Below are 27213 nucleotides of genomic sequence, written 5' to 3' on the forward strand. Positions count from 1 at the left end.
CTGTTCATGAACAATCAAGTGTTTGTATTAAATAACATTCACAAACATACATTAATGTTGTAAAAATGTATTGTTCACTCAATGTATTGATGTTAGATAAGGCATCAATGTTAATGAATGGTGTCTTAATGTAGTGTTACCAACTAAACAGGAGATAAAACGTGTTTTTATTTGACATAATTGACTGTCCTTTTATTTAATCCAAAACTGCGTTCATATTTAAAAGGCCTTTTAAACTAGATACAACGAACCGCACACGATACCACTTTAGGGGCCGTTCACATTTCGCGTTTTATGCGCGTGCAAATTCAGTGAGAAGCACTTCAATGCATCTCAACAGGTCATGTGACAAAAACAAGCCTGTTACGGCCTTTCCGTAACAACATGGAAAGCTCGGCCGAACAGCTGATCATAGCTGTAGAGGGCGGCTTTTTATTTCTCATCTCAATGAATATATCTAGTAGTAAAGCTAATGCAAGGGCTAGAAATCAATTAATTATTTGATGATACTTCCTCGTCATCATGGAGAGCGCAGTTTGCACGAGTTTGCACCGCTTTCTCCTCTCAACAAGCGCGTGCTTTCCCTTTGCGTCTGCCGTTGCTATGCAACCATGAACAGAGGCGCGCCTGCCATGAACGACCATGAACGAATTTGCACGCGCAAAAAACGCGCTATGTGAACGATTCATTCCTCCTTTCTTGTCAACAAGTGGATTCAGAGAAACTGCATTAGCAGCGCCGCCGGTCGCCGTGTCTCAGTGTGTTTATGGGGAAAATGTAGGCCTGTTATTAAATCGATCCTCTGAGTTACGGATCGATCTTTAGAAATTAATATGAAAATCGATTTAGAATTGGTGAATCGATTTTTTCAACACAGCACTAATAGCGATGTGGATATGTTTGTACAAGCTCTGCAATTAGACACTCCAGTCAAGTCACGTCACGTTAAATGATATAGGCCTAGCACTTTATACAATAGATTGCTTTAACATCTTTACAGTGTTAAACATGCAATATCAGTGTCAGTGTCTCATTCATTTAGAATTACTTTAATAAAGTGTGTCCTGGATAGACTGAACAGAAGATAAGAACCTGGAAAGATTTCCACATCAAAGAAGGCGGAGCCTCAGAGCCACACCTACATATTACGTAATCACTACGGACCAATGGTAGTTCAAAGTTGATTACCAGCTACTTTTCCGGAAAGTTCTTTGCCGTTTCAAACTCCCAGAACAAACTCAAAACGAACTTCGTTTCATCCTGATTTTATTTCGAAAGGACGTTTCACTAGTTCATTCCTCGATTTTTACTTTTCCTCAGCAAGTCGCACAATTTGTTTTATCATTCATGTATGTAGCTGTAGCACAAATGGCATGAGCAATAGAAATATAATGCAAAAGTGTATGTTCATAAATATTAAATCAGTAGATTTACTATACTATAACTATACTAATATAACAATTATACTAATCTGAGAACAGTTAAAAAAAAAAAAAAAAAAAAGTTCAGTTCAGATTTACAGTGCTTATGTTCCTCTGGAGTGTTTCCACTGCTCGCAATAACACAAAAGAATTGAGCCTCCTATTGCACGGTGTAAAGGTCACATTATAATACCCCTCATCCAGCACCTGCAATTGGGTAAACAGAGGAAGGGTGTTACTGCATGCACAGACAAAGAGCCTGAACTATATCAGGGCATCATGGGAAATCCTGCCCTCGCCTTCTCTAAAAAACATACCTTTATTTAAAGGGTCTTTGTTCATCGCACACTTGCATATAATCATTCTAACGTCAGGATCATGACATAAAATTGATTTTTATTTCAACACCTTTTATTAAGGAACAATCAGCATATTGCAGAAAGACCAGTCCAACATGTCATATTCACATGTAGATGCTTGACATCAGTCTCCTGTGCGTCAGTCAGAGGGATTTGTGTTTGTGTGAGATCTGAGAGTAACAGCATCACAGGGTTTAGTCATTGACTGAGAACAGCTTGGTACATGTGACTCATCCACAGCAGTAACTTTCACATGCTTTGAAAGACATCAGCCAAAATATCATTTGTCCATTCTCTCAGTATTCATTCAGGATCTATTCAGACTTCCATACCGTACTGATTTACTGTATTTTTATACTTAAGTACAAGGAGTTAACTTTCACAACTTCAGTGAAATTCAATATGTCCCCAGAGTGCTTTATTTATGCACTACAATGGATTTGTAAATGAAGACATCTTTCCTTTGTTACACTGTTGTGTCTAAAGACATTTTTGTGTCATTTTTTTTCATGGGAGAGAGCTAAAATAACAGACATATATCAGATCAAAGCACTTAAAGAAGACCATATGCTTTTTTACATTTTCAACATTCTTCGGTGTAATGTTTGTGTTTGAGCATGAAAAAGGCCTGCAAAGTTACTAAGCAAAAGGTCGCTCCAAATTGTGTTTTTCTCTATATCAGTGCGCTCTGTTTTTGAACTCCCTGAAACGCCTTCTTTGCAGTGTTGAGATTTTAGTTTTTTTTTTGTTTTTTTTTTGTTTTCCTCTGCATTTGGGACGAAATGAACACGTCAAAATTTCCTCATTTAAATAATTCCCACCCACGGCATACGCAAAATAAGGGGGTGAGGCCTGGTTGTGTTGCATTAGTAGTGTGTGGAAACTCGCGGTTCTGGTAAAGGGTGGGGGATTTCCTCAACACGCTTGAAGTGGTTGACCAATCACAACACACTGTGCTTTTCAGAAGGAGGGGCTTCATAGATTCTGGAACTTAACAGCTAAAGAACCGTGTTTCCCGTAGAACGACATAACTCGCTGCTTTACTATAGTGCGATGCATCGTTGAAGAAATCAACTAGCTAGTCACGACTGTTTACCAAAACTGTATTGTCTCAAATTGGTCGTTCAACCAATTTGCTTAAGGAAATCACACATGTGGTGGAGTAATAACTACTTTTAATGAATCAATTTGAGATCGAATTAATGCTAGATGTTTTGCTATAAATTATGGACATGGCATCTGAGGTCTAATTCTCATTTTTCTCCGTTATATTGCTTTATTTCCAGATTCAGTCACAGGCTCGTTCTTACAAAGTAGAGCATGCTCGCACATGCACACTGTTCAAAGACGACGCTTTAAATCTCTTGACAAGCTAAAAGTATGTATCCTAAATAAAATATAGATTGTACTGAATGGCATCTTGCTTATTTGGCTCAAGATAAGGATTTATTGAGTCCACATGTCATGCAAACAAGAAACTATGTTTCTAACCACAGTTCGAGAGCTGCCGTTCCAACCACACAAGTCTGCGATGCTGTTTGCGAATGTTCGTTGGAACGATGGTTTCGGGAAACACAGACTCGCTGAACTGCTGATACGACAGAACTTGCGGACATAGTTGGCTAACGATGCTTTTGGGAAAACGCACACCAGAGCGTTACTGACAGACTGGGAAGACAGGTATTTTACAACACTGTAAAATATGTGCAAAATAATGTGGTTTTTTTACATTTAAGCATGAAAATAGTGTTGTCAAATCGATTAATGGCATCTAATATAAAAGTTTGTTTACATAATATATATTATTTTATTACATATATATGCATATTATACTGTATGTCTGTGTTTGTTATATATTCAAAGACACACACACACACACACACACACACACATATATATATATATATATATAAATTTAAGAATATATAATACACACATATATTATGTAAACACAAACTTTTATGTTAGATGTGATTAATTATTTTGACAGCACTAGATTAAAAATAATTCTAGTAGAGCCCAAAAACTAAATCAAGACTTTGTAAAAGTCCAGAATATTGTCTCTTTAATTAGCACACACACATATATATTAATAAAAGTACTAAAAAAAGATTTTATTTTGGTCATATTGCCCTCCCCTAGTGACCTTTTTATAAATCAGTGTGATGTGTCTAAGAAGAATGCAAATGCTGCTGGCAAAACTGTAGGACTGTAGCGTGAGAAAATGTGATGATCCATCTACATTCAAAAATATGTTACAAAAATATTTGCAAGTTGAATATGAAAATCTTAAGTGCTTGAAATATGCTGAACATGGAAACAGGCCAATCTGGGAAGGTTAATAATGAAAATTTGAAGTCTGTATTTTGTTAAAGCACTTGATGAATTCTCCTTTATTTTGTTACCAACACATTTCCTGTGGATCGAGTTTGCAGAAGGTCAACAAACGTGTGGTCACATGCACATGCAGTTATGACGTGTCCCATCCTGGTATCTTGGGAAGATAGTACCAAGCATAGGTGACAGGCTTTACTTTTTAGCTGGTTGACTTATGACATGAGCTGAGAGATTGAATATAACTTTGCTTTGACAGGGATGATAACCAGTCTCATGCAAACATGTTAATATGGTATACTTCCTGTCTTCCTGTCCTAAATTATTATTATTTAATGTTTTTGCGATGAGTCTACTATACAAAACCCTTTTTTTAACCTATATTACACTTAATATAATGTAATATGTTATTATTAAAAATACTGTGGAGTGGAGTCACCAAATAGTAAAAAATGCTGGGTTGTTTTAACCCAATTTTGGGTCAAATATGGACAAACCCAGCCATTGGGTTAAATTTTTTAATTGCCTTTTTGATCCAATGTTTGGGTTTGTCCATATTTGACCCAAAATTGGGTTAAAACAACCCAGCATTTTTTAGAGTGTACAGCTGTTGTTTTGGGCTTATAGTAGTAACACACATTTTTGAGTTATGTACAGTAACTATTATGACACGCTAATTAATCTTGTTTTGCTAAATACAACTAAACAGAAGTGCAGAGCATCCTACAGGAAGTCTCTCGCCATAATGTCATCGACCATGGATTAGCAAAGATGTAAGTATTCCTATAAGATTCATTAATGCGTCTTGGCCCCTTCAGCAGGAAGATCTACAACACATTCCTCTCTCCTCAGAGGAAAGGTTTAGGTTGTCTTCTGTCTCTGATTACAGTCTATATTGGATCTGTTTGCAACAAGCAAGTTGAAATATAATGCAGGAATTTCATAATTACGATCTTATCCATTGGTCCAGTGCATGTTTTATGCTAAAATAAGGGTGTGACAAAGCAGTTGTTAAGATATGGGAAGGTTTGTCCCAGTAATTATGGTTTGGCAGAAGATGATGTGGCAGAGTTTGGTAAGGGTAGATCCAGTCACAGATGCCTTTTTGTTCTTAAATCTGCTTCTGATTACAGGTCTCTCAGACTGACTTTCATCCCCTAGTGTCTGCACTGTTCAGCCACAACAATTACTGTATAAGGAGTTAATGAGGAGATTTTGGCAAGTGTGAGATCCCTGAGCGGCTCTTACAGGCCTGTCTATGAATGGCTGGCAGGTAGAAACCTAGTTTCTGTGTGCAGACAAGTGGAATGTGTGAAACCACCTGCATTGTATTATTATGTTAATTCATATAATTATTTTTAAAGAAGTGATTAAATGAAATCACCATTCTCAGTCCTGGCAATCACCTTAAGCACATTAAGTATAACTTTTTATGTGCATGGTTAGCATAGACATACAGCCAAATCCAAAGCCTTTCAAAGTATACTCCATTTGAACGCATGCATAAGCACAGGTGGTTAACGCCTGCTCACTAGAAAGATGCATCTTTGTCCAGTGTCTGTCCTATTTCTCTTCAGGAGTTATGACCAATAAAATGTCTTCATACTCTTTTGAGGTAGAGTTGCAGGATTATCCTAACCTCCTCTGCATAAGCACTCATCAATGTGGGGATCAATTGTTTTTGCCTTCTCCAGTAGCTTGTTGTTGTGCCATCTCTTCAGTTTCTTCTTCGACTGTGAAACAGTGGCCGGGGTCGGGGGCCAATAATACTAGACACATTCACAAGCTGAGTGTACTGACTGGTGTAAGCCCAAAATATACTTCAGTTTAGATGCAAATGCTTAGCATCAGAAGTGTATAGCTGAACACATGTTCTTATAAAGTGCACTCTGGTAGCGTGTGTGAACAGAGGCAGTCAACATGAGCACTTGAAAGTATCATCCTTGTCTAGTGTTTGCGCTTTTTCTCTCCAGAAGTTATGGCAAATAAGAATGTCTTTGTGTAACTGGTCCAACTCGACCCGCTCTGAGTGGCATTTGAACCGTGGTCTCTGGCGTGGGAGGACAAGGACACTAAATATCGCACCATTTAGCATTAGTCGTACTGTACAGAGGTAACGGGAAGGGAGGGAGGCCGTGACAGGGGAGAGACTAGTTGACACTTCAAGTTGCATGTGGCTGTTTGTCACAAGAAGACGACATGCTTTGTTTAAGGAAAGGCTGCAAGGAAAAAAAACGTGAAAGTGACGATTCTCTGTCAACCAATCAGCGTTCTACAGTGAGTCTAGTTCCAGCCTTTAGGTACCGGACTACTGTGCTACCCCAACGGAAGGGTCCCAAAAAAGTGGTACGGTGTGGTTCGGGATTTTGTTAACATTCACAACTTCAATCGCAACGGAAATAATTGCGTAACATACTGTACAGTACTTTACCGTAACACTCGGTGGAAACAAGCTTGTTAATAAACAAGTATTTATTAATACATATTTTCATAATACATATGTGGATTCTTAAACTCACTGACCTAGAACTAGCCCTCCTCCTTGTCAGCTAATCCTGAGAGAGGTGATGTTTGTAAACCCTCAGAAAACCTGTCCGTTCGTCCTTAAGGTCTTTTTTTGTTTCTCTTCCACCCTGTCTTTTCATCTAAAATGACAAACATGATCGCAAAAGCCCCAGGCCCAGAGCATCTTCTTTATGCCTGTCATTCTAAAAGCTTTCTGTCTCTCTTTCTCTTGTATCTCTCATTTCAAGAATGAGGGGTTTAAAACCCTATCCTATTGCCTTTCTTTTCGTTTGGGATTTGGATTTTAGGGAATTTGCAAATCAGATTAACAGTATTGATTGCTATATGAGCTGCTGTATTCCAATCAATACAAGTGACTATTTGTTAGATCAAATCTCCATGCCAGGAATATTGGATCCAGTCTCTTTACCAAATCCTGTCAGAAGATATCCTTTTTTCTGATATTAGCAAATAGTAAATAGTACACCAAAATCTTTTTTCAGTGTAAAAGTCTTCCATCAGCCTGAGAGCTTGACAGAGGAAGCCATAGGAAGAGCAGAAAGCAGGAGATGAAATCATGATTATAAAAAATTAGCAGGGTTTATGGAATAATCCTGTACTGAGAATTTCTAAGTCCTACAATTTTTGAGGAGGTAACAAATCTTGACTAATAAAACCACACAGCACGTGCCTGTTTTGTTTGATTTATTATTATTTTTACACGAATCATATCTCTGCTGTGCTCGGTTTACACATTTGGTTGTTGCGTCTAATGAGAGGTTTTGCACACAAAGGATTTTTTTCTAATTATTGCCTTCACAATAACAAATGTCTATCGAGATAGCCCCATTGTGGAATTCCCACAAAGGGTCAACGCCCCGAAACAATGGGCATTCCTTCATTCCCCTCAGGTTTACTGGAAATCTCAATAGAACGAGAGAGCGAGTTCCAGTGGCAGTGGCTATTGTACACGCTGCGTATGAAAGCACAGAGTTAGCGTGGAGAGGGAGGTCAGACTCCCAATGGGAGGCCCTTCATTCTGGATGGTGGAAGGGCTTTCTCTCTCATGTAATCAAACCCCTGAGAACCACAGCCTGTGTGAGCGAGTCTTACACCATGAGACTCTCGGGGAAGGGCTGGCTCTGGGGGCACATCCCGTCAGAACAGATGTGCAGGTTTTAGTTTCAGAGCACAAGGTGTTGGGTTTATCAGTGATCACATCAAAGTCTCTTAGCAAGAACGAGATCGGCAAAAACATGACTTTAGACCAATCCAACTGTGTAATGATCCAATTTTGATCAGAAACATGATACTTTAACAAGACTCAGACAAAAGAAACAGTTGGGGGAAAAACTTGGTGTAGTTGAGGTAGGCTACTTGGTTTTTAAAGGGCTAAGGCAAAAAAAAACACCAAGGCCCTCATTTGCTCTGCAGTGTGATTCTCACCACGATTATCAGTTCTGAAATGTTTTTTTTCGCTGACACGTGAACATTATGGAGAGAGGTGTATGTATTTAATTTAGGTAAAGAACCTCGCACCTGCCTAGCTCTACATTTAGGGATAATCATTCCTCAAAAGGGGCTTTCGCACTGGAGGAACCTTTTCATGGTTACTAGAACTATTGGCGGAAGTACTCGGATTTTGGCGTGTTCGCACCGTAGGAACTAGGAATTGTATGATTTTAGTTCTAAGGAACTCCTTTTGGAGGAACTAATGTAGCTCTTACTTCAGAGATTGGGCTAAACCAGCACTATAGGAACTATCCGTGACGTTAGTATACGCTGATTGGCTGAACGCACGCAAAACACCAGCAACCGACATTAAAAAAAAAAGCTGTGTACGGTAAACGCAGAGATTATAGCCTATATATTTACTCCACAAACTAACTCTACGAACATGGAAAACAGTGATAGATGGGTATTTTAACCTTTACGCTGAGCAGAAAATCCTACACAACTTTGAGGGGACCAAGTCAAACATAATTATGTAGTTCTGCTCTGCTAGCAACACTGGATATCAACCACATGGCATACGCTAATACCTTTTCATATACGGTCTACTTTCCATGTATAACAGTGCTATCTAATAACATGTTAGACAGATCGTAAACTAATGAACACGGAGAATGCGAGCACGGTGTGCTCAGGCTCTGGTGTTCTCAGTGCCGTCAAAATAAAGGTCCGCCACGCCGTCAAAATAAAAGTCACAACAACAAGCATGTCTTACGTCACTTCAGAGTTCCTGGCAATGCAGAAAAAAAAGTTCCTATGGGAACCATTAGTTCTTGGGGAACCACCCTGGTGGCTAGTTACTAGAACTACCCAATGCGAAAGCCCCTATAGTAACACAGCTTGTTTTATTTACTAGCTAGGACCTATACATACTCTTAACATGAGAATAAACTGCACAAGTCAATGAAAGCACGCACCTTACTAACTATTAATAAATAGTAATTATGAGTTTATTAAGGAAAAAGTCGTAGTAAATAGTTGTGTGACCTTCATTCTTCAAAGATATTCAACTTAGTATATTTGCCTGGTTTCACAGACAAGACTTAAACCTAGTCCGAGACTAAAATGCGTGTTTGAGCTGTCTTATCTTGAAGCAACTTGCACAGACCTATCTTAAAAATATGTTACTGCCATTGTTTTGTCTCAGATGCTCGCCAGTAATGTGTTTTTAGGCATGTCTATAAAAGCTATCAATGTCCTAATTTAACTAAGGCCTAATCCTGGCTTAATCTCTAGGCCCTGTCTGTGAAACCAGTCCCTAGAGTCCTATCAAACATTCCACACACATTACAATGGCAGTGATGTGCAAACTGTTCATGCGTCACTTTGTGCGTTTTCTGATCAGATAGCGATCAGATCGTAACAACATCAGGTGCTTTCACATTCCAGACAAAACTGGAAAAAAGTGGAAATGCACTGGGTTGTTGAAGGCACATAGGCTATGTAAATTTTTCTCCTCCAAAAAAAAAAAAAAAACTCCAACACCACAGATGTAATTTGTGTAATTTGCCGCAAATAAAACTGAAATTTTTGTGTCACATCCTGAAGCTCAACGCAGTCGTCTTCATTCAGACTAGTGAGACATTTAATTTGCATATAGCTCAGGAATTGAAGAACAGTGTAATGAGGGTCCACTGGAGGCAAGTTTTAAGAGAACCCAAGTGCAGCTTTAATTAAAACAAAGCATAACAATAAACAAAAAGCATGGCGTGGCATGAAAACAAGACATGGACAAAGACTTCCAAACAGTGGATTACAGGAAACAATACTTGACACAGACACAGGCAAACATGAGGGCTTAAATACACACAAGACTAACGACCAGACAAGGGACACCTGTGAACAATGATCAAACAATCAGACAATAAACTCATGACGAGACATATGGCAGGGTCACATGACTACAAGGGATAACATGACAGACAAGGAAGCAGACATGACTTGAACAAAACCGTGACAAACAGATATTTGTTTTGCGTTGACACATTTATGTGGCCAAGTGTAAATGGAACCGTTTTAATGGATAGCTAGCAGATTAGTAAAAACACATTAATAAATAATTTCCCATTGGAAATATGTTATTCAAAGTTTAATATAAACCTGAAAACAAACCAACAAAATTATTTTGACCAATTTAAAAACAAATTGGCACAGTGGTTAAGTGTCACTTTGTTGCAAAAAGTGTCTGTGATTAAACCGCAAAAATAATACTGTGCATTTAAACACGTACACTGTAAAAAAAAATGGCTGCGATTATTTATCGCAACTTAAAATCCAACATTGTTTCAACTTTAAAATGTGTTCATGCTTGACTTAAAATATTAAGTTTAGTTTAGTTAAGTTGGATATTTAAGTTATCTCAACAAATTTTAAGTTGTTATAACTAATCGCAGCCACATTTTTTACAGTCTGCATGTGTTGTGTGTCTGTGAATGAGCAGCATAGGTTTGTCTGCCTCGCATGCTCACTGCGTTTTTCAGCTTCTTCTGTCATGAGGTCACAGACACAAACATTCTCATTATACATTTTTATTAACTCTCTTATTTTCTCTTAATTAAATTATTTTGAGGTCTATATGTGTATATATATGTACAATGTACACTCTGGTATAATAGGTCTGCATTGTAGATATCATACCATATTTTTAAGTGAATGTAATCAGGTAGAAACTGAATGTGTAGAAATATGTACACAGTTCCTTACAGTGTAATGCAGCCTACTAGACCTGTTATTGTATGTATGTAGTTAGACAAGTACAACACAAACCATTCTTAATTTTGTAATTGAGCTTCTTTGTTCTTTATTTCTGCTGAAAAACTTGCCTAGATATGTTTGCCTAATTGACTGTGCCATTTTCTTTAAAAAAATGTTTAATATTGTTTAATATACGTTTAATGTTTGTTAATATTTACCTTTTTTAGGAGATTTCATTGGTATGAGATTTCATTGGTATTGGCATCATCAACCCTGGAACGCTGACAGTTCATGTCTGTTGTCATTGTTAACTCTTATGACAAAGAAGTGTGCTTAATTGTATTGAATATCCACTTGTAGTGAGCATCCAGTCGTAAAAGTATATTTTAAAAAAACTGCCGCTTACAGATAATATAACATCACTGAAATACTTAAGAGTACAATTTCATGACTGTTTCTTAACATCTTCCATTACGCAGCACTCTGTATGTTGTTAGGATGACAAAAAGTTTTGAAAGTTACATTAACAGTGCTCGTCAATGTCAAAATGATTGAGATTGCCAATCAAATGTTGTCAAAGTAATCAAGGTTTACTATTCACAGAAGCAGAGCGTGAATTCCAGCGTCGAATCTCAGTTTAATGTTGAAAGAGTGAGGTAGAAATAGAGAAACATTTAATACATGTCAACTGTGTGTATATATATATATATATATATATATATATATATATATATATTACAGCATTAACATTTGTTAATGCTACTTACATTTTCATGTTTGTTCACAGTGCATTCACTTTTGATCTTACAAATGTATTAGTACCTGTTAAGATTAACATTAGCTAAGATTAATAAATACTGTAGAAGTATTGTTCATTGTTAGATCATGTTTACTTCTGAAAAGTTGTAACACTTGTAAAGTGATACCAAATACAGCATAAAGTCAATGTTATATAAAGCACAACTTCATTATTACAAAAGTATATTTTAATTGATGATAAATGCTTCTCATTCAGCAGCAAGTTTTAACCATATATCAAAGACAGAATAAGTAATTAAGAAATAACATAATTGTACTGAAGTCCTACTTAATTGGGTCAAAAAATGCTCTAAAGCCCAACTATTTACACACACACACACACACACACACACACACACACACACACACACACACACACACACACACACACACACACACACACACACACATATATATATACAGTGCTATGCATAAGTTTAGACACCCATGCTAAAGTTGCCTAAAAAGAGGAATAAAAAATCATCTTTTGGAAATTTATCTTAATGCCTTAATTTAAAAAAATAGGAAAAATCCAACCTTTAAGGACACCAATTTTCTTTGTGAATGAATAATGTATCGTTAAGAAATAAATGTTCTTCCTTAAAATACAGGGTGCATAAGTTTGGACACCACTATGTTAAATTCCCATAGAGGCAGGCAGATTTTTATTTTTAAAGGCCAGTTACTTCATGGATCCAGGATACTCTGCATCCTGATAAAGTTCCCTTGGCTTTTGGGATTAAAATATCCCCACATCATCACATAGCCTTCACCATACCTAGAGATTGGCATGGAGTACTTTCCATAAGATCATCTCTCAATGCAAATCAAACCAGATGTTAGGCTAACTGAAATAAAACCATGCCAATGTCCAGGTATGGTGAAGGATATGTGATGATGTGGGGCTATTTTAATCCCAAAGGCCAAGGGAACTTTATCAGGATGCAGAGTATCCTGGATCCATGAAGTAACTGGCCTTTAAAAATAAAAATCTGCCTGCCTCTATGGGAATTTAACATAGTGGTGTCCAAACTTATGCACCCTGTATTTTAAGGAAGAACATTTATTTTTTAACGATACATTATTCATTCACAAAGAAAATTGGTGTCCTTAAAGGTTGGAGTTTTCCTCATTTTTTAAATTAAGGCATTAAGATAAATTTCCAAAAGATGATTTTTTATTCCTCTTTTTAGGCAACTTTAGCATGGGTGTCTAAACTTATGCATAGCACTGTATATATATATATATATATATATATGTGTGTGTGTTAGACTAAATACATTTTCCTTTAATTGCAACTAACGTGCAATTAAGTGTCTGAAAACATTTACAAGTATATTATTTTCCAAGTATATTATTTCCGCAATGAGTTCTCATTTTAGAAGTATACTTTTTTTCTTTTTTTACAAGGTAACATTCACTGATATAGCGTCGCCTCAACTTTGTTTGAGATTTCCAGAGTTAAATGAAGGTGGACTGTGTATTGAATATTAAGGTCAGTGATTTTGTCTGGGCTGTCAAGTCGTTGAGTCCGAGGGCATCGGGCCAGACCCTTGCAGCTGCTCTCTCTGTAGTGCCTTTGACTGGGTGAACAGTGGACACCCTTCCCCCTCCCGTCCCACAGGAACATCCTTCACCGTCCATCACTGGCGCTGCGGCCCGGGTGACTGAGGGCTTTGTGTGTCCGTGGGGGGCGTTGGATGCTCCTGTCAACATGTCAAGAATCAGACATAAGTTCCTTTGCTAAGTCAGCAAATCCTACTTGTAACTGAATTTCATGTGATTTACATCAAAAGGAAACGGAAGCAGGAAATACACCAACATTTCCAAAACAGATCTACGCGTAAAGAAACTGAACGAGGCATAACGAATCCCTGAAGAATCCAGCTAAACCAGTCTGCTGACATTAGTTTCCTTTGAGCTGTTATAGGCTTGCTGTAATTATAGGTGACCCTTTGCAAAAACAACAAAATGTCAATTGTTTAACCAGCTTGACACACACATGTATAAACTCTAGCAGGTGGAAACAACGTGTTGTTTATAGTCTGAAAGCTCACACCTGTTGCAGTGTCCAGGAAGGAAGCATGTTTCTAGAGAAATGTTCTTAAATACCTTATGTAGCTGTCTATCTTACTTTAGAAGTATCTTATACTCACCAAGGCTGTCTTTATATGATCAACAATACTGTAAAAATGTCAAACAAACTAAAACCCGTACGGTGGTGTACTGTATACGTACCATTTCATTGTCTGTTTATCCCGCTCTGAGTAGCGCAGTCTCGCATGTCAAAACAAACTCCACGAGGCGTCAGGGATAGTTTGTATTTGTCCTTAAGAGGCCGTTCTCGTACTGTGTAAGGACAGCGCACCCTTCTCAGACGCAACCCGGAAAAATATCTGTGTGGATTTTTGCAGATAACACATTGTTCCAGCAATCGGTTCTCAGTGCCTATTAATCGGCAAAACCGATCAATTGGTTGACCTCTAATGATATGGGGGGGTTTTATGTACAAAAAGCCTTTAAACATTAACAAATTTTAACATTATGTTTCTACTGTCGCTTTTGACTGATTTAATACCTCCTTTTTGAAAAATTATTTCTATTCTTGACTCCAAATTAAATTTTTCAACTCAGAGAAGGTTTAACAAGTTTTACAGGTTTTATCACTGTTCCCCCATAACTTTTTGAGCAGTCCTTACAGCCCATAATAGTACTTAAAGGCACACTATGTAAGATTTTTGAATCTAAATATTCAAAAACCACTAGAACAATGTTATATATGTTGTTGATTTGTGTACTTACATTATCCCAAATGTTTCTAAGAATGTTTAAATCCAGAGAAATAAGCAGTTTTAACCAGGACACGGATCATGTCCGTGCGTCGCCTCTCAATGAGTTAGCCTAAACACCAAAGTTGCTTTAATATAGTATGTGCTTTATTAGACAGGTGAGCAACTGTTTGGATTCACTCATCGACAGAAAACTAATCATTGTTATATAGCTCAACACAATTGCCGTAGTATAAGTCACATCAGTCAAAAAATGCGTCATGAAGAGGAAAAAAACATATATAAGTCGCACTGGGCTATAAGTCGCATTTATTTAGAAATTTATTTCACAAAATCCAAGACCAAGAACAGACATTTAATCTGGAAAGGCAAGTTATTCAACTACACAAGAGCACAGAACAACAGGCTGAATAGGTGTCCGGTATGTTAACGTATTAATAGTTATTCCGCGACACAATAGCATAAAGAACATATTCCTGGGAGGCTGAATAGGCTAAATTAACATAAGCCAGCGAGTCCAACAAGCAAGTTACCGGTAAGCAAGTTCACCAAGTGCCCGCAATCTCATTCCACAACACTTAATCCATTGAATTATTCCTCTGTGTCGCTTCTGAACAACTCCGCTAACTAGAGCGCCCTCTCGCGGCTGTAGACGGTAATGTTTTCTCTTGGTTCATCTTAGTCAGTATGAATTCATTTTGATATATAAGTCGCACCTGACTATAAGTCGCAGGACCAGCCAAACTATGAAAAAAAGTGCGACTTATAGTCCGGAAAATACAGTAGTCTTTTTGTTTAAATCTCGTTTTATTGATTTACCACGAGTATCATATTATTTTGCATGCCTAATATTGATCTAGCTGTGCAACAAGTGTCAAATATAGTAGCCGCTGAGCAAACGCACAGAGTAGCATTATAACAACTTTTAACACACTCAAATGTGTCTAATATGATAAAACAGTGCTGCATTACCCCACATAGCCTACATGGCGTGTACACAACACCAATTTCAACTAAAAACTGAAAACTGTTTATGCGTTTTGACTGTTCATTTACACGACAACATTGTTTTTGGGGCCTGAAAACTTAAGCTTTTGAAAACGGGTTTCAAAGTGAAAGTTTTTGAAAACGATACTGTTACTCCTTGTAAACAACAAAAATGCAAATTTGTGAAAACGGTGAAGTCATGCATATATGTATTATGTGTTCAGTCGGGTAATGTTTCTTAACAAAGTGACCTCGCCAACTACAGTAGAATACAGCGTTTTTTCGTGTGAACGGGGATCGCTTTGACAGCGCTGTTGCCTGTGCGCAAATTTTTTGTACATCGTTGACCTGTAAACTTATCCTTAGTTTGATCAAAATTGAGGCCAAAAAAGTCTGAAATTATGTAACAGAAGTTATAATTTTAGGATTTCTTAAAATTGAGGAGCGCAGAAACAGGAATCGAGGTATGGTCTAATTACAGGATTGCGTTTTTTAGAGCAGTGCAGATAAAGAATCTGCGATACTTTACTTATTTTGTATGGGTTTGTTCTGTATGGATATTCAGTATTAACTTAATTCGTGCAAGTTTTAAAGGGCTTAAAAAGTCTGAGGCTAAATTTGACCATTCTGAAGACTGCAGATACCCTGCTGCTTTCATAAAACCATTTGTAGGCTGGTTCTCTAAAAAATGTGTGAAAGTGTGGCACTATCAGAACATTGATCTGTTGGTTTGTGATGCAGAAATGACATTCTTTACCCTTGACATTATTTTTACCCTTAAAAAATGTTTTCTTTCTCTTTCCTCTTCTTCTTGTGAAGGTCTGGATGACAGCCTACAACAGTATGTGCACAACTTTGAGAGAGAGAAGATTAATGGAGAACAGCTCCTGAAGATCTCCCATCAGGACCTTGAGGAACTGGCTGTTGCCCGCATTGGCCATCAGGAGCTGGTTTTAGAGGCCGTAGATCTCCTCTGTGCTCTGGTTAGTCTTATTCATGCTTGTTGTGCTTCTAAATTGTGACCTATTTGTTACATACTGTATATATATATATATATATTTGCACTCATGATATTGCTTATCTATATCACATTATATAAATAATAGAAACAATGTTCATGTTCATCACCAATCAACTGTATGAAATGTAAGATGACCTACGTAGGTCTGGGGGAGGGTGTTAACCGTGTTAAATCTTTTTATTTGTATTATTTTTCCATAAGTAATTAATTAATTAAATATATGCTTTAAATCGACAGCCCTAAAATATTCAGTATTTATATTGGCTAATGTGATTGATTGATTAAATGCAATTCTTTCATTACTATATTCACTAAAGGCCTTTCCCGGACTACAAATATTGATTAGTCAGTAGTATTATTGTCTCCCATTCATCGACTAATTTAAAAGAAATTGGCAGTTAGTCACGTGGCATTTGAGCAGTCATTCAGAAATCAGCTTAAAGGGATAGTTCAACCAAAAATGAAAATATTGTCATCATTCCATTAATAATAATAATAATGGCCAGTACAGTGGCTGTGATATATATAAACTTACCAACGTCCGTTGCCATGATTTTTTGAATAACTTATCACGAGAGGAAAAAAAATACGTTTTAGTCGCATAACATCGGTTAATGGAAACACTGTTACTTTGCATCGATATTTAGAAAAAAACGCAAACGTTTTGCGCAAAACTGTAATGGAAAGCGCCTATTGCCATCAATGTTTTTTTTTTCTACTATGGAATCCAACGGCTACCATCAAATGTTTGATTGCCAAAAAAAATTAAAATACCTTTGTTTGTGTTCAATAAAGCATTGTGGAAAATTTGCGTATCTACCCCTTAGTGATAAAATAAAATTCTGTATCAAATTTATTGGCAGGACAAGTAGTTTGTTTAGGCTTGGTTTGTAGAGAATTACAAACATGCGCACATATATTCCAACGAACATAACTATAGAATTAATTCTTGATGCGCACGCGAGCGCCATCAGCGTTTCTCACAGGTTCACGTTTAAAGTCTGTGTAGAGAGAACGGTGTCGTCTTAGCGGCCCCTAATTTAATAACAAATTATCCTTTCGACGGAAGTGAATCAATCAAAACTAACTTTAGCTGGAAAATAACATTATTCAAGAACCGCTTTATAGCCAAAACAATCTGTTACCTTAATTATACGTTTATCTCTGTAAAGCAGCTTTGAAACAATTTACATTGTTAAAAGCGCTATATAAATGAAGATGACTTGACTTGACTTGACTTCAAAAGAAGAAATAAACTCTGTTCAGAACAACTTGAGTAACGAGTTATAACTGAGTTATAATTAAGTCTCCAACAACTTGAGTGATGACAGAATTTTAATTTTAGGGTGTAAGAAAGAATGTAATGTGCACTGGCTTTGGAATAATAATGCTGTTTACCACACATAACATTATGATTTTGAAAAAAGGAAACCAGGAAATCATTACATGAGAAATGACTACGGCTCAGAAAGACTTTGGTTTCTGTGGATGCGTGTTTTGTGGTGAAGAAAATTCAAGGACCTGATATGAACACATGGAAACGCTTAGGTAGAATGTCTTGGTGGCTTTGACTGATGGTCATGCCAGTGCTTGTAAAAGATACCGTACATCGCAGTGTCCAGCACTGACTGCTATAATTGTGTCCAGACCCCTAGCATCAAACGCAGACAATGGCCACAAATCTATTTTGGGTTCCCCATTTTTTCTTAGTGCGTTTTAATAATCTTTTTCCACTTTAAATAACCCTTTGTTGCAATGGGCAGATTTCATTGATGTTAAAGGTTCTTCTAAAAGCACAGATGCCAATAAAGAACCTTTATTTTTGAAATTTCACACCCATTATTCCAAATACTTGACCACAGAATGCCTGATTGACCAATTATAATCAAGCATCCCAGAGAGCCATGTAATAAATCCTCAGAAAAAATTATGTACTAATATACAGACAGAATCTCAGGGATTTCCTTAAATGTCAATTAACACATTTTGTGAAATGCATCATTGTCTAAGAAGAATTAATGATTTAGAATGAGACTCATAATGATTTTTCCAGATCATCTCCCCAAACCTTATACATCTGTTTTGTCCCTAAATCACAGCAGTCTCCTCGATGGAAAGAGTCTCCTATTGTCTCATAGCACTGGAAATGATATTAAAGGCACTCAGGCCAAGTATTGGATGCAGAAAGTGCTACGTGTTAGTGCTCCAGATCTCTCCCTGATGGAGTGTCCTTAAGTCTATTTCATGCTGAACAGGAAACACATTCCCACCTCCATCTGTCTATGAACTTTGCCCTGATGGAGGAAACCAATCTCTGATTTCTTCAAACCATATCAGGTGTATTTAACCCTATCATTTGATAAATATAAACCCTCAAAGCACCTTGGGGAGTTATAATACGGTCTCATTTCAGGACTTATATCATTCAATTGTCCTTAATGAATGTTAAGTTGTGTACCAGTGTAATATTGTCATGCTGGTATAAATGTTGAATCAAGTACCTCTAGTCAGCAGACAAGAATTAAACAGGAAGCTAATTACGCTGGCTTTGTCTTTCTGCATCATAATAGGCCTGTAAATTTCAGAGGATCCATGAAACAGAATAAAAATAAATCTGTTTCTCAATGTGAAGTCTCTGAGATTCACAGGGCAGTTATTATTAAATGCACATTTGCACTGCTAATTAAAAGTTTGGAATAATGAAGAAAGTAGTCTCTTATGCTCATCATGGATGCATTTATTTGATAAAAAATACAGTAAAAACAGTTTTGTGCAATATTATTACAATAAAAAACTTTTTTTCTATTTAAATATATTTAAAAATGTAATTTATTCCTCTGACCAAAGCTAAATATTTAGCATCATTACTCCAGTATTACCATTACTCCAAAACAGTTTTTGGTGCTTAATATTTTGTGGAATTTTTGTATGATGCACTACGAACGAAAAAAGATAATTTTTCAAAAAGAAAAAAGATAATTTTTTTCTGTGTGAACGCATTAAATTGATCAAAAGTAAATACATTTATAATCTTACAAAAGATTTATATTCTTTTGGACATTCTATTCACCAAAGTATCCTAAAAAAATGTTTGATTACGGTTTCCACAAAAACTTAACATTGATAACATTAAAAATAATAATTATAGATGGATTATTCAAAACTTTTGACCGGTAGTGTAATAGCTTGCTGCTTAAAGGTGAACTATGCAGGTTTTTACCTTAACTGAACAGCTTCGGAGTCATTGGAATGGTTATATTACTTTTTTCGGGTTGAATGGTGGCCGTCTCGCACCCCCCTATCGTCTGTGAGCGGAAAAAACACCCTTGCAACTTTGGGCCGGTGGGCCGCCGGCCGGCGCGTCAGGAATTACCGCGTGATATCAGGTCTCGCGATATAACGAATTGCCTTACGGCAAAAAAATCTGCAAAAATTCTGTCATTATTGCGCTTCCTCACACTGTTCGAACCCGAATGAAGACGTTTTAAAGAATGTCCCGTCTGCTTTGGTGTCGTTGATCTACTAGCCTCTGGTATCTGAGAGTCGACAACAAGTTTTTCGACAGTGTTGTCAAATATCTATTCCGAAGCCGTAGGGGGAGCTCTATAGAGAAACCTGCGAGCAAAAAGCGAGAATACAGCGAAGAAATTCCCGAAACTGCATAGCCCTGCCTGCTTTAAAGGAATAGTTCACCTAATATAGATCAGCATTTACGATCAACATGTATTAGTGAAGGCAGGCAGAGGCCAGTGGTTGTCCAGAGCTATAATAGCACTATAATGCCCGGTTTCACACAAGGCTTAAGTCTAGTCCCAGACTAAAATGCATGTTTGAGTCTTAACTGAAAGCAACTTGCACTGAAATGTTAAAATATGTCAGTGCCATTGTTTCGTCTCAATGTTTTGTTTTTTTTCTAAGGCACATTTATAAAAGCTACTTAAATGTCCTAATTTAACTAAGGCCTAATCCTGGCTTAATCTAAGCCCTGTGTGTGAAACCAGCCCTACATACAAGCCATATGACCCAAAATGGTTATTTATTATTTTACATATGTGTTAATATACCTAACAAAGCCTTGCTTTAGTTTTTACATCCATAATGATGGGATGCAAGACGTGAACCAATTACATTTGGTGTTGTTGACATCAAACCTGGCATTTTCTGAGGCGCTGCTTCATATGAATGTGCAAGCAAAATTGGTCACAAACTGGTTTGCAATTTGATGAGGGTGAGGAAAAGATGATATAATTTTTATTTATGGGTGAAATATCCTCTCTAGACCATAGCAGATCAACCTGAAGTAGATTTTTTCAGAGATGAGCTTTTGGCTTAGATGCAGTACTTTAGCAAACTGAGATTTGCCAGACCAGGAGGAATGCTCTTGTCCTTTCCAATGTTAAAAGTAGAGCACGGGGGATGCCAGGTTTAGCAGCTAAATCAAGCAGCACACGTTTTGCCAAACAATTTTTAGAGTCTAAATAGGGCTGTGACATTTTAAACAGTCCAATTGCTTTACATCATGTAACAGTTGAGTATGGGGTGTTGAATTTAATACACCAAGAATGATGCCTTCTAAGTGTGGATTCAATTTCAATGTATGTAATACAGTCTCTTTGCTTTTTGCTGCATCTGCTGAACAAGCATACATTCATAGCATTCCAGAAGTGGATAGAAATGGTCTACTAAATGCATAGTATTGGGGATATCAAGCATCAAGTTTTTATTTACAAATCAAGCAAGTGTTTTAAATCCATGGCGTAAAAGGACACCATAAAAAAACAGAAGTGAAATGTAAACTTGTTACGTCGTGTCATTGGTGTGGTTTGCAACCCGACGAATCTTTCACTGCTGATGAAGCAATTGGATGTTTTGCTCTCTCAGTCAATGCCATGCAGGAATCACCAACTCTTTAAACTAAAATGGAATAAATAGTGAATAAAAAATTAAATCTGGATAAAGGCGGCAAATGTGTTTCTTGTATAGCGGAATGCATTTGGAACAGGAGAATTGAAGTCATTTTAACCGCTCGAGTACTCAACAGATAAATCCGCTAAATACTTGTGTTGGGAAGGTGGTGATGAAGCTGGTCAGTGTGTCAGACTTACACCGCTTCTTTGTGCCTTGCTGTTTCTTCAGCATCTCACACCATGAGCACTGCATTTAAAACAGTGTCAAGTGAAAAAGCTTTCAAAAACATCTCAAGATGTTCTGTTCCATTCTGTCAGTTGTGTTGTGTCAACTGGTTTTGAACGCTTGACCAGATTCTGTGTACCTGATCCTCAACAGTGTTGCACTTCCACATACAGTCCTCGACTCTTGTCCCGGCAAACTATAAGGCATCACTCAATATGCCATTGTAACCAATCACAATAATGAAAATGAATATGTTTGGTCACATACTCATACCTGTATAGCTGAAAGCATATGCGTTCAGCCGAATATAAACCCTTTCAAAGTATACTCCATTTGATAGCATGCGCGGACACAAGCGCTCGACACATGCGCACTAGAAAGCTTTACCTTTGTCCTGCAGTGCCTTTGCTATTTCTCTCCATAAACAATAAAAATGACTTTGTACTGGTTTAAACTGGAGTTGCATGTATCTCTTAACTCCCCTCACACAAGTTCTCACCAATGTGGACCAATGTTTTTTGTTGTTCTGTCTCCGTTTCTTTTCAAATGTAGCACAAAGGCCAGTGTTTCTGCCTTGTGGATAAGCTAATTACTACAACAACAACAAAAAGATGAATGTGCGAGCACGGTACAGTCCGCTGCTTCACTCTGAAACACGTCTTCACTCTGTGTTTTCATAATCAAGTCAAATCGTGATTTAGATATTATGTTGGGTCCTGCTTTATATTAAGTGGCCCTAATACAGTACCTGTGAACTTACATTACACTTTACACATTACACTTACAGTAACTGCATGTGTACATGGTATGCAATTACAGTGTCAGTACACACTGGTACATAGTATCTACAACTGTAACATTTGTGTAACTACACATCTGTTACAACCCATGGAATGGCATGTAAAGTACAAATGTGTAACAGGACATTGGTAACAACACTTTTTCACTTCAGTAAGTACACACGTGTAGCAGGAATTATGTAACTACATTTTGTAACAACAATATGAATTTACACAAGTTGTTTCACTTTCACACGCAGTCTTAAATACTGCAGTTACCAGTTTGGAATACACTGATACTTTATGGAAACCATGATTATCCCTATGTGTATACCATGACTGGCAGGACTAATGTTGAATTACAACTAAAGTTTCCCCTTGTGATATCAGTGTACTTACATGGTAACTCTGCAGGAACTGTCCACTTAATATAAAGTGTAATTGTTAAGGTAATTGCTGTGTACCATCAGTGTCATTACATGATAATTTCATAGGAACTTCCCACTTAAATTGTAAAATGTTACATGTTAATTCCACAGGAACTGTCCACTTAAAAGTAATTTACAATTGCATGGGTGAAATAACCAAGTATTAAACATTGATCACTTCACAGCAAATTAAGTATAGAGGGCTGCAAAAAGAGAGAAAAAAAGCAGTAACAGATTCTGAAGTAAAACTTGCAGCTGGGTTAACACTAGAAGAGCACAAGCTCCTTTAGACTGCCTAAAAGAAAAATAGAAAAAGTCTGCCACCGTGAAAGTAAATCTGCTTTTAACATACTGACATGGTTAGAAATTAAATACATTTATATCCACTGGTAACTGCAGTATTTAAGACTGCGTGTGAAAGTGAAACAACTTGTGTAAATAAATACAAATTGTTTTTACAAAATTGTAGTCACATAATTCCTGCTACACATGTGTACTTACTGAAGTGAAAAAGTGTTGTTACCAATGTCCTGTTACACATTTGTACTTACACATACTTTTCCATGGGTTATTACATATGTGTAGTTACACAAATATTACAGCTGTAGATACTATGTACCAGTGTGTACTGACACTGAAGTTACATACTATACACATGTAGTTACTATGTAAGTTCACAGGTATTAGGGCCACTTAATATAAAGTGGGACCTTATTTTGTTTACCGGTAATTGTGAAACCCTAACATGCTGTTATAAAAATCATGCTGTGTGTGTACGGTAAGCATGTACTATACTGATGACGATATTTACATCATGCACGCCGTACGCATGTCCTAGCATACATGTAAAAAACAAGTATACTTTAGGCTTTACGGTGATGTATAATTGTGTGCCTCTTCCTCAGAACTATGGTGTGGAAACGGATAACTTGAAGAATCTGGTGCTGAAGATGCGAGCTGTGACCAACAGCCTTCACAATGCAACATCAGAACGCAGGAAGAGTCCTACGTATGAAAGCAACACATCTAGCAAGCTCCCAAATGAATTCCTCTCCTCTGTGGTTGAACTTATTGGAGCAGCCAAAAGCCTCCTGGCATGGCTGGACAGGTATAAACCTCCCTAGTCATCACTTCTTTACATATTATTTACGGCATGTTGCTTATTTCTATTGCTCCTTTATTTATGTATGGAGGCATTCACTGGGAATTTAAGCACGTAAAAGGCTATCTTGTGTTGCGCACTGATGATTTATAAGGAGCTTTTACTCTGAAGAAACTGATGGTAAACGTCTGTAAGCTCATATAATTCACTGCAGAGTCTGAACTTAGACTTGCATGCGCAGCACTTACAGATTTTTCCAGACGGCAGACAGTTGTAACCAGATACAATCCTCCTTTCTTTCCTAACCAGTCTGTGCTCAGCTAACCACATCTTTCTCATGAAGGGTTTTTGTGAAGCTTTGTTCAAAATCCCAGTTAACTGCCTTGCTATATCCTCCCTACATGGGTAGCATCCTTACTGAAGTGGATGAAGTGACTGATTTACAACACTACATACACTTAAACAATGTGTTTCACTCAGAAATTGCTGGTAAATTTCACAAATAATTATTGAATTTTGAAGTAGGAATGCTGAAATAGTATAATCTTTGTGGTAGGGATGGGCAAAGATTAATGGCGATTAATCACATCCAAAATAAAAGTTTGTGTTTAAATAATATATGTGTGTGTATTGTGTCTAATTATTTTGTATATATAAATACACACACATGCATGTATATATTTAAGAAAATGTGTATTTATATTTAATATAAATTATGTATAAAATTATACATGCAAATAGTTCTTAAATATGTGTATTTATATATACAAAATAATTATACACAGTACACATAAGCCCCTTTCACACAGCGCGTTGATCCCGGGAAATTGCCGGGAAATTGCCAGAGTGCCTTCTGTGTGAACGCAAACACGTCCCGGGATTGATCCCAGCTTGGGGACCTAGTAACATTGCCGGGATCAGTCCCGGAACGCGCCCTGTGTGAACAAAAGCCAGGATCAATGCCGTAAGGGGTGTGACGTAGTGATGACGCATGTGCCATCGCACGACTCTAGAAAGTTTGTGTTCGTCATCAACAAAGAAAGAATGAAAAAATGTCTGCAAACTGGAACGAAGCAGAGACCAGGAGATCCTCACTCTCCGCACTGAAGCTGAGATCGTTCGCCAGCTTTGTGGAACGGTACGCGATGCGTTAGTGTACATGTTTTCGGCGAGTACGTTACACGTCTCATCCTGACGTCACGTGTCTTTACGGGATCTTAACGGGATGTGTGTGAACGCACTCACAGATCGCGGAAAATCACTGGCAGTGTGAATGAACCAAAATCATACGATCCCGGGACAAATACCGGGACACATTATCTGTGTATTTTCCTGGAATCTCTGTGTGAAAGGGGCTATACATATATTATTTAAACACAAACTTTTATTTTGGATGCGATTAATCGCGATTAATCGTTGCCCATCCCTACTTTTTTTTTTAATCATAGTTTTACAGTGCAGCTACTCCAGAAACCACAAAAAAAATTCACGGTCCCAATAGACATGATCCACTCGTGAATACATATAGGCTTTTTACAATACAGTTTGTTTTAAAGCAGATTTACAGTGATAAAAGGAAAATAAAGCAACAAAGATGATTTCTGCTGTACAGCGGATCTAGAAGAAAATAGCGTTATAGTCCAGCTTAAGTTCAGTGATGGTTCATTTCTGTTGTAAAAAAAGTTATTAATTTAGTTCATTTATATACTGTATATAGCCACTCTGGAGAAAACAGGGAGGTCATCGCCCAGCTCAATTCAGTTCTCATATAATGGTGTCAATGCAGGAAGATCAATGATATTGTTCAATATTACGTGTCCCCAACTAAGCAAGCCAAAAGCCAAAGGCAGCAAGGAACAAAAATTGCGGCTGTTTTCCCGCCTTAAAGTTAAAAGAGTCAATTGTGTTTTTCATTGAAGCATGGCTCAACACGGCTGTAGTGAAGTACATTGAGAGTTAATTTATTGTGGAGATGCAAAATGCCCCAGAAATGGAATCCAATCAACAGACAAAATGTAGTATTGCTTTTTTCCATTATGACAAACAGTTAACAGAGTCGGGGTCTCCATTCAAGTAAATAGTAGTAGTACTTGCATGACTGGAAAGTGTGGGCCAAAGGCGATATAAATATGACCACAGAGTGAGCTGACTTGCCTTAAAGTATTTTTTTGGGGGTTTGACGTAGCATGTCGTTAAACTAACTAAGATACTAAACAAAAAATACAAAAAAACATTTGAATTTAATGTAATTACTTATCCGGTGTCTGTATTTATTTATTTATTGTCGCTACATATTCTGACAAAAATTCCCAACACAGAAATTATGCTTGACATGAGTTAGAATTTGTTGAGTCTAGATTCATCCTAGAAGTTTGTCCACCCAAAAATGAATATTTGTTTCTTTATGAGCGTTTTAACAAAAATACAAGCTTTATATTTTTGCTTTCAAACCCTTGAAGTGCAAGGCCTGTTTACTTGGATTTTCAAGTGCCTTCCTGTAACCACAATTTTGTGTGGATATTTTGACACTAAAGGAATGTTCTGAGTTTAAATCAACATATTTTAAGTCAAAGCCACTGGTACTTTTATTATGATGTTTTAACCACAGAAATTCAGTGATATTTTCTCAAGTTATATGGTGTCGTTCTTCTGATCTGTCTGGATAAAAGAAATGGAAACTGTTTGACTGCACGTTAATGGAGCTGACATGCATCCAGTTTTTATGACCACCGATTCAGAAAATCCAGACACAGTGATGGAAATAAAGTTATTTGCTATTGTACGGCCACATCATATGCAAGAAGTCTGTTGTCCTGTCCTGGTATTAATTTGATATTTTACACAGTGTGACATTTGTTGTAAAGTCTTTAACCTTAATGTCCTCTGTCTGCAGAACTCCATTGACGGGAATCAGTGACTTCACCAGCACCAAGAACAAGATCATTCAGTTGTGTCTGGAACTGACCACTACAGTTCAACAGGTCAGTGTGGCTTTTTAGGACAGACACACGTTCATTTTTTCTTAAGCTCTCGTGCATTTCACAGTGGGGGATTTAGAGCTGAAAAGCTGGATTCAATCCCAGTCTGAAGCCAGTTATCTGACCATGTGCTGTCTTGCTGTGTTTGCTTTGGGGGATTTACTTCAGACAGTAATAAGCAGACCCCCCAACACATCAGTCACAGCTTCTGAGTTTACAGTTTCTTTAACACAAGCCAGGATGCTCTTTAACATGGCTGCCAACATTCCTCCATGGTATCTGCCTCGCTTTGGTTGCCTTCTGCAAGATGTTCTCAGTGGGATTCTTGAGTTCTTCTGTGCGCTTTCATAATCAGACATACTTCAAGATGGAT

The 27213-nt window shown here is 37.3% G+C and overlaps 1 protein-coding gene across 8 annotated transcripts in view; it reads left to right on the plus strand.

Annotated features, from left to right (window-relative positions):
• LOC307009106 (connector enhancer of kinase suppressor of ras 3-like) overlaps window positions 1-27213 on the plus strand; it is an 80864-nt gene that overhangs the window by 5996 nt on the left and 47655 nt on the right. For all 8 annotated transcript variants that reach the window (XR_013799957.1, XR_013799958.1, XR_013799959.1 and 5 more), the window contains exons 2-4: window positions 16219-16382; window positions 23666-23868; window positions 26756-26843. Coding sequence is in view for 4 of the 8 variants with exons in the window: in XM_079632553.1 (XP_079488679.1) it covers window positions 16219-16382; window positions 23666-23868; window positions 26756-26843 (455 nt within the window). In the remaining 4 variants the exon portion in view is untranslated. The remainder of the gene's footprint in view (window positions 1-16218; window positions 16383-23665; window positions 23869-26755; window positions 26844-27213) is intronic.

The sequence above is a fragment of the Phoxinus phoxinus genome (genome assembly GCF_949152265.1).
Source record: "Phoxinus phoxinus genome assembly, chromosome: 13".
In the NCBI taxonomy this organism is placed as follows: Eukaryota; Metazoa; Chordata; class Actinopteri; order Cypriniformes; family Leuciscidae; genus Phoxinus; species Phoxinus phoxinus.